General features: G+C 57.6%; 1 protein-coding gene across 15 annotated transcripts in view; it reads right to left on the bottom strand.

Moving 5' to 3' along the window:
• The window catches only part of LMBR1 (limb development membrane protein 1), a 137,385-nt gene that overhangs the window by 4,201 nt on the left and 124,282 nt on the right, over positions 1 to 8,902 (bottom strand). For 12 of the 15 annotated variants that reach the window (XM_045579811.1, XM_045579808.1, XM_045579809.1 and 9 more), the window contains 2 exons: positions 7,410 to 7,571; positions 3,649 to 5,526 (listed from right to left, as the gene is read on the bottom strand). In XM_045579811.1, coding sequence (XP_045435767.1) covers positions 5,441 to 5,526; positions 7,410 to 7,571 — 248 coding nt within the window. In that variant the 3' untranslated portion in view covers positions 3,649 to 5,440. Of the gene's footprint in view, positions 1 to 21; positions 32 to 3,648; positions 5,527 to 7,409; positions 7,572 to 8,902 lie in introns of those variants that run through there. The other 3 variants (XM_036432724.2, XM_036432723.2, XR_004987040.2) reach the window with 2 other exon arrangements.

Here is an 8,902-nt window from a genome sequence, read left to right as displayed (position 1 = left end):
CAGCCAGTCCACTGCCCCAACCCTGGGATCTAGATGGAGGTCAGGGAGCGTGTCACCGGTGAGGCGCGGGGCTCTGTTCCTGGGCTCCCTGAGCCCCGTCTCCAGCTTCCCCAGGCTCTGCGCTGCCCAAACCTCTGTTCCTCCCACCGGGACTGGACCAGCAGGCACCAGCTGCAGGAAGCCGGGGGCTGGCCTGGGCTGGCCATCGGAGGGAGGCAGCGAACCCTGAGTGCTCAGGACTGTGGTGGGGAGTCCCCTCAGGCTCCTCCACCGCAGGCCTGAGGACTGGAGCTGAGCACTGAGCAGAGGGGCCGTGCAGACACTGCCCCTCCGATGGCTCAGGGACGCCAGGACGGAGGCGGTCAGTGACCGGGAGAGCCGGGCCCCAAGGAGAGCAGTTCTGTTTAAACCCACCGCCGGCACCGTCTCCGAGCGATTGAGGAATCGCTGTTTACACCCGGCGCTGCTGCCTGTGCCCGTACGATAGTAATTCCGTTTGCTTCGGGTGCTGAGCTGGTGCTGCCACCACAAGCACATGGCACCCCGTCGCGTGGGGCTGGCGATCTGAGGTTCCGCAGGGCACACTGCACGTGACTCGGCCCGGACTTGCGGCTTCTGAGCTGCGGGACGTGGGTCTCTGCACAGGCGCCCCGATTAAAGCGAGGCGGTGGCAGCAGAGTGGCTCCTCTCAGTGATGGAGGTGCTGGGGCCAGAGGGCAGCCTGTGGGCAGAGCCGCCCTGCACCCGCCCGAGGCTCCATCCCGCACCTGCTCCGCCGCCCGCAGGTGCTTCCTCCGCTCAGACCACGCCCCACACAACGGCCCCAAAGGGGGTTCAGGGCCAGAGGCTCCGTGTCCCTCCCGGGCGGGTGGCCGGTGGGGCCCTGCGCGTCCAGGCTGAGCCTGTGGCCTCGGGGCGGCGTCCCCGCTCCTCTGATGGAGCGGGTGGGGTGAGAGTCACGCCGGAGGCCCATGCCCGGGTCCCATGTCCGTGGGGCCAGTTGCTTCCTCTGGCAGAGCCCCGGGGAGCCCCAGCTCCGGGACCCCCTGCCCAGGTCCTGGGGCTCTGGCACTGGCTCTGCTTCCGCGGTGGCCACCAGGTGACCGACGGTGAGGGAGGAGAAACGGGACTGTGTGAGCCTTCTGACAGCACGATGGTGCTGGCAGACAGACAGACAGACCGACCCGCGGGTGCGCTGGGCAGGAGGGGACCCTGAGCACCAGTGACTTGCACTTGAGAGCACCTCGGGGGGGGGGGGGGGGGGGTCACGTTGCAGTTAAGCAGTGAGGGAGGAAGCAGGAGGAAAATATTTACAACACACCCAACAAATATTTCCCATCCACACTACAGGGCTTTGTAAAGCAATGTTCTGCAACACCGAAGTCCAAAGCTCACGACTTGTAAGGCTTTTAAATGCTGTCAGCTGTCTCCATGCAGCCCATGTTCAAAGTTCAAAGGCTGCAGTCCTTTATAGGAGCTGCTACAGCCGATCACGACATTGTCTCAGAAAGGCTGAGAAATTAAAATATTTAAATAAACTTTTCAAGTAACAGCTGACTCTCATCGAGCGCCTGAGCTCAGATGCATCAGCCACGCCCAGCGGGTGTCCGTGTAAGATGCTGTCGACATGCCAGCCTCCTGTGTCCCATTTCTGCCCTTGGAGCTGAGTGCGGGGCTGTGGCCACTCTTCCTGGTCCTCCTCACAGCCCGGGGTCTACACAGCCGCTTTGCACGGGGGGGTGGGGGGGGGGGAAGGAACAAGGAAACGGGAAACCCAGGCCTCCACCGCCCCCTGGGGCTGCAGGTGCCCAGACCTGGACCTGTGCGCTGAACGGGGAGCCAGAGAGAACTTCCCAAACCGCCTCCTTCTGTAGGAAATGGGCCTCCACGACGCATCTCCAGTGTGGAAACAGAATGTAGGCTGGAGGGAAGAGGATATAAGAACAAAGAACTAGCTGAAACCGGTTTGGCTCAGTGGATAGAGCGTCGGCCTGCGGACTGAAAGGTCCTGGGTTCGATTTCAGTCAAGGGCATGTACCTTGGTTGTGGGCACATTCCCGGTGGGGGCTGAGCAGGAGGCAACTGATCAGTGTTTCTCTCTCATCAATGTTTCTAACTCTCTATCCTTCTCCCTTCCTCTCTGTAAGAAATCAATAAAATATATTAAAAATTTTAAAAAAAGAACAAAGAACTGTAGCCAGCCAGCATCATGGTGGAAACCCCGGGGGTACCTGCCTCAGCTAGACAGGGGAATGTGGGGGCAACTAGAAAGGTCCCAGCCCAATTGTTTTAAATGGCCCAATGGGAGACAGCGAGACCTAGGCCACGGATGAGGAAACAGGTGACCCCACAGTACTCAGCCAATGAGGACCAAGAGGAGGGACTGAACAAACAGGCTGTGTTCGCTGCCCCAGGTGTGCCTGCACAACTGGACGACACCCGCCTTTGAGAACTTATTGTCTCATTTTGCCATACTTCTGTCTCCGAGTCCAGTCCGTTACTTGGATTCAGACAGGTGAGGGTTTCTCACAATGCCTTTCAAGGCAATCAAGTCGTGTTCTTAAGGCCCAAATATCTCCCACGTGTTCTCTCCCTGATTGTCCCCATCAAGACCGAGGTGACAGGTCTGAGCCACGCCTTCTCGGTAGAGGAGTGACGCTGCTTGGAGGTCGCAGGGGCTGTCATCCCGGGCCGGGAGGGGAGGCTCTCGCTGTCAGTGGGAGGAAGACTGAGAGGCGATGTATGTGGTGGGTGAGGGCGGGGCTCGGCGCCGCCCGGGGTTTCTGAAGCCTGGGGCCGCTGGGCCGGCTACCTGACCTCTGTGCTTTAGCTTCCCCACCTCAAGGTGGGAATGAGACTGTTACTAACAGTACGAAACTCACAGGGTCAACGGGGTTTAATGAATGACACCTGTAAATGCAGTCACACAAATAACACGCTGAAGCAAAGCCTGGCGTCGGCACCCATGGCTGCTGCTGGGAGTGTTCTTGTTATCACTATTTTAAAGCACGAGGCCACTTTAGAACCCAGCCTCCTGTCCCCTGGCCTGGCAGCGCTGCTGGGCGTCTGGCAGCACGTTCTGGAACCTGGGGCCGTGGCTGAGGCGAGCCGAGCACCCGGAGGCCAGCTGCTGCCACTTCCCCATCCCTCGGCACCCGTCCCTGAGGCCAGCGGCTGTGAGCACTGGCCGGTGTTTGCGATGGAAGGTCCGTTACCTGCCCCTTGAGGACTCTGAACCTATGATGGGAGGCGGTGAGGCCAGCGGGGCCTGGCCTGCGCTCGGTGAGATCGAAGGCGTCCCTGCAAACGGCGGCACCGGCCCCGCCCGCCCGCTCACCCGCTCCACCTGCCCAGCCACAGCGAGGACAGCGAGAGGAGGGCGCGGCGGGGGCACCGGGAGGCCGGAGGGCCGAGGACCGGGGGCCAGGCGGGAAGCCCCCAAGACCAGGTGTGCACGCCTTTAACCACCTGGGCATCAGGACCACAGGAAGGCTCCATCCCACCCATCACCCACTGTGCACTGAGTGCTAATGGGAGTGTGTGTGCATTTACTTAGAACAGATCTAGTTTAGAGAGAATGTTCAGAAAGCTAAGAAAACATTAAATCTAAGAAATAGGTTGGAAAATCATTATGTAAGTTATCATCTGTAATTTTATAATTTTAAAATATTTTATCTAAATATGTAGAACCAAGTAATGACCGGACTTGGCTGAGTCTCCTCAAGGAACCTGTACCCCCAGGCCTAACACCTTCAGAAAAGACGCAGGAGGTAGGAATGGGGAGGCCTGTGGTCACGAGGGCCAGTGCCACTTTGGGGACAGCTGCTGGCCTTGGCCAGTCCTCACTGACAGGTCCCTGCAGGCCCGTGTGCAGGGACCAGCCTGCAGAGCCCTCATGGCTGTGACCGGCAGGGCCTGTGCGTGGGTGTCCGCAGCAGCCTCCCTGGGAGGCCCGGCCGGTGGCTCAGTCTTCAGAGAGAAGTGCTCAGAGAACAGACCCGACACAAACACGGAAAGACGGTCGGACGTCTCGCACGTGCCCAGAACTCTGCCGGGATGTGCCTGGACTGGGTCCTGGGCAGCACCCCTCTCCTGAAGGAAGCCCGTCTTCTTCCGTGGCCGTCTGTCCCAGGGCCGGCTCCCACACGTTCCCGAGAAAGCCACCGCTGGCACCGGTGCCCACAGGCGGCTGCAGGGTGCAGGCAGCAGGCCTGATGGGCCTCCTGGGTGCGCGCCTGCCGGCGGCCACGAGGCCGGTGCTGTTCAGACCTCAGTTTGTTAGGGACCTGCATCTCACGGGGCTCCAAAGGCAGGTGGTGTACACGGAGGGCAGGCCCCGTCAGTGGAGCTTGCAAACACACATTCATTTTTCTTATTTTGACTCTCAGTGGAAATGTTTTGATGTCCAATATACACAGCCTGGTTTTCATAATTTCTCCCCTCAAAAAAAGCTTTAAATGCAACAATCTGAGAAAAAAGTTACTTTACTGTTGCCTGCATAGATGGCTCATTGCACACACAGTGCATATGAATATATGTACGTATTTACAGACATGTGAACATACCTGTGTATGTAGAGACATGTAGAGACCGGATTTAGGGCTGTGTGGGCGGGGCGCCCTTGGATTCGGCACGCTTGACTGACAGAACTCAGTCTCCTGGGGGACAACTTTATTCAGTGGATGTGGGGCCACGACAGGACCCGAGAATTATTTACAGCTTAACAAGGGAGCGGCTAGCAGATCAGATACTCGGCCAAACTCTTCTTACGCCTGAACCAGATGCTGTGCGTTTTCAGGTTTGAGGTGAAGCCTGAGGCGGCAAAAGAAACTGGCTTCTACCAGGAGTGCTGAGTTCAGGAAGGACACAGGGAGGAGTGGAGTTTAGAAAAGGGGCTTAAAAATGGAGTCCTACAGCCTGTGAGGAAAGCACTGCCAGGGTCTCACACTGGCAGCTGTGCCAGGAGAGGAGACACTGACCGGCCATGAACTTGGAGCCGGCTGGCCACTCCCTCCCACCTTGGTGGTGCAGGGCTGGCCAGGCGTGGGGTTGAGTTCCCGGTGTTCCCCGGACTCTCCTCTGTGACTAAATCTGAAGTGTGCTTTGTCCTGCGTCAAGGACGTGGGAAATATCACGGGCGCCACGCAGCTCCCACGTCCCAGGCACACCCTCCTGCACCGGTGCACGCCCTGGCCTCGCCCGGCGCCCTTGGCACCTCCTGTCCCAGCACCAGGTGCCGCCAGCAGCCTCCGCGGGTGCAGGTCCTGGCGGGGCAAGTCCTCGGAGGCCCTAGCTTTCTGGCTGCCTCCTGGTGGCCGTCCCCACGGAGCAGGCGTGGGTGTGGGCTGGCACCCACGCCCCGCAGGTTCCCAGGAGACATTAGAACGTGAGTGTGGGACGGAATGTCCGAGCCACTCGGCGTCTGCGCTGTGTGAGCGGCTCACAGGACCTTCTGGTGCCCGTTGGCGGACGGCTTGGCGGCGTCCGACTCCCGGGGCGCCCTGGATAAGTGCAGCTTGTGGAGCCCTGCAGAGAGAAGAAACGGTGAGAGGAGGCTCTGCCCGGGGGGCGGGGGGGGGGGGGGCAGCAGGGCACCTCCACGGGGTCTCTCTTCCACCGGGGCCGGCCAGCCCTGTGGCAAGCACAGCACCCCCTGGAGGCAGCAGGACTTGTGCAGAGGCGCAGGCAGCTGCCCCCTCGGCAAGGTCCCCCTACCCCCCTCACCCACCCTCAGCACTGATCCTCCTGCAAGACTGTTCCTACCCAAGGGGCCTCCCAGGAAGCCCAATCCCACACAAGCATCATCTATTTGTGTCTCAAAATACACACATATGAAGAACACAGGAAAACACATGGACAGACACAGCAAAATATGAAGCATGCATTTAAAAAGAAAGGCAATGGAAATCATTACCCAAATGAAAAGAGAAAGAAATGGCAAAGCAACAAGTTGAAGAAAGGTATCTCAGAGAATAGAAAGTATTGATGTCAGTCACAGCAACCGGTGCCACTGAGCCGCCACCTCCTCGGAACCCCACTCAGAACCCTGCACCATGGGAGGGGAAAGAACTGGCCCTCCTGGGAGGGGTTCCTTCTGAAACATGGGTGCCGCCGGCTGGGGTTTGGAGGAACCAGTGTCTGTCTTGTGCAGAAGCCACCATGGGCGCCATCGTACGTAGCTAAGCTGTCGGCGGTGTGCGGACACCCTGGCAGGACGTCCAGGCCCTGCTCACAGCGGCACGCCCAGCCACAGCCGCCTGTGGCAGAGGTGGCGTGGAGCTGAGCGAGCTGCACACGGCCAGCGGAAGTGCCTGGTCCCATGCCGTGCAGACCCACAGCCAGAACCCGCAGCTGGCAGGGACCCAACCGCTTTCTGGGCTCCGCTGACGTGAGGCACGACTTTTCCCTTTCGGGCTAATATCCCATCAGCCACCTCCCTACCTCCCTACAGGGTTATATAAAGCAAAGCACAAACAATCTGAAACCTATCTCCTTCCCCAAGGTCACCCCTTCTTTATTTAAAATATGTGTATTTTTTTCTTTATTGAATTCAGAGAAGGGAGAGAGATGGAAACATCAAAGATGAATCACTGATCAGTTGCCTCCTACAAGCCTCACACTGCGGATGGAGCCCACACCAGGCATGTGCCTGACGGGAATGGAACCCTAACCTCCTGCTTCCTAGGTTCATTTCCTCCACTGAGCCATGCCGGCCGGGCCCAAGGGTCACCCTTCAGTGCCTGGCTGGGAAGCCCCAGTGAGCCAAGCTGTTGCTCATGGGCTGTTACCTGACCGCAGGCCTCAGTGCCAGCATCGGGCCGCTGTCCAGGAGCTGGGAGCACATGGAGTGTGGAGTGCAAGCACGAGTGCTGCCAGGGCAGGTGGGTGAGCGCCTGTCAGGATCGCCTACCATCTGCCCTCTCCCTGCGTGCTACAGGCTCAGGCCCGCACCCGGGAGCCTGACATGTGGTCCCTTCTGTTACCCTGGGCGCCCACATCCGAAGACTGGGTCGTGCTGTGTCACCGCTGCCGAGAGAGGACAAATACACTCCGGGGCACATTTACACCCTCTGAGGAGTCGCTCCCACTGCCCGTGCGAGTGGCCACGGAAAAGGGTCAGGAGCCTCCTCCCAGGAATGGAGAACAGGCTTTCCCTGCCCTGTGAGCTCACTGCGCAGAGCAGACACCTTGCAGGACGAGCTCAGCCCCCGAGGACGATGCCTGTTCTGACCCTCCGTCCTCAGAGAGGGGCCTCGCCGGTGAGGAGGGCCCGCTTCCTGGGGAGATTTCACAGGGTCAGGACTGTGACCTCTGAGCGCTCATGTTTGGAAAAATGAGAGAAACAGAAAACTAACTCTCCCGGCAGTTACTAATCAGCAGGAGGGAACCACGCCACGCCTGCGCATTACCTAGGGCCTTGAGGAGCTCTTCCCGGACCGCGGAGGTGAATTTTCTGACCAGACACAGTGTGGTCACCACAGCGAAAAGCAGATTGTAGGATAACACGATGTAGAAATTTCCCAGCCAGTTAAACCTTCCGAAGTCTCCCAGAAGATCGAATCTAGTGATTCCTGTTAAAAACAAACAGCCCTTAAAATCAGGTACGATGCATTCACAGACATCACAGAATAAAGCACCCATCTGAGCCAGTTCCTCGGACCTCCCCATTTCTGTCAGTGACGATGCCTGTGGAACCAGACCGTCCGCCCCGCCTGCTCCCATGTGCCACTCACAACGAGGTCACACCAAGGTCATGCTCACACTATCAGAACTGCCCTGCTGCTGGGGTGGGAGGGGGGCGCAGAGGAGAGTAAGGATGGGGGGGGGGGGTGCACACTGACCCAGGAAACAGGGTCTGGTGGAAAAAGACACCTGACAACCCTCTCTTCCCCCCTCCTCCGAGTGTCCATTTCTTGGAAAGGGCATCTGCCCCTCAATGCCCTCTATTCAAATCCTGTTTCTCCATCACACACGTGACCTGGAACAGCGGTGCCCCCTCTGGCTGCTCTCCTGCCTTCTTTCTGGTTCCGGTGGCCTCAATGCCAAAGCAAAGCCCTGCGCACACCCAATGCTCACTACATGCATTAACAAGCACAGGGGACTCCTCTTCAGGAAGCGCCATTCGTGGGAATCAGGTGCTACAGGCTTGGCGAATGAAATGGCGCAGCTGGAAACGAGCATGGTTGTCATACTTAACTCATCTGTACACGCTTATAAAAGCAGTAATTTAAATAGTCCGCGTCGATGAGCATGGGCCCTGGCCATACTTACGGGAAAGGATGTGTGAATGGTAAGATTATCTGACCCTTGGTAAACTGTTGCCATCTCTCAAGGAAGAACTTAAAGAGCTACAGGGGGTCATATAAAAATGTAACCACAAAGCACTATAAATCAAAACCTTTGTTTTATGAGTACTCTAAGGGTTTCAAGAATGACTTCGACTAAACTCCATTTCACCTTGTCAGCCAACTTTCAGACTTAACTCTCATCCCCATCCCAATGCAATCCCATCGCCTGCCCCGGGCAGACTCCACAGAAGCAGCCACAGAGAGCAGGAAACTCCACGCCAAACAGGAAGTTTCCAAAGCAGCTCTTGTGCAGTCACATCTGCCTAGCGCCAATGACTTTGGCTTTGAGAGACAGCAATGTACTAAACCTTTTAAGAAGCTGGAAGACTAATGAAGGCATACAACAACATCTTTCTAAAGGAAACGGGGACCCAGAGTCCAGCCAGGGGTGCTGCATGGCCCCACACCACGAGACCATGGCAATGGCCATGGCTGCAGATCCTCAGAAGTCTTGGTGAAACTTTACTTGTTAAAAGGAATACGTTTCTAATTATATACTTTATTTTTTAATAAAAATATAGAATACCCTATAATTTAACCTAAGAAGGCATCTG

Source organism: Pipistrellus kuhlii, unplaced genomic scaffold (assembly GCF_014108245.1).
Source record: "Pipistrellus kuhlii isolate mPipKuh1 unplaced genomic scaffold, mPipKuh1.p scaffold_m20_p_116, whole genome shotgun sequence".
Classification (NCBI taxonomy): domain Eukaryota; kingdom Metazoa; phylum Chordata; class Mammalia; order Chiroptera; family Vespertilionidae; genus Pipistrellus; species Pipistrellus kuhlii.
Note: the sequence above shows the minus strand (reverse complement) of the source record. Positions and strands in the feature narration are given on the sequence as shown.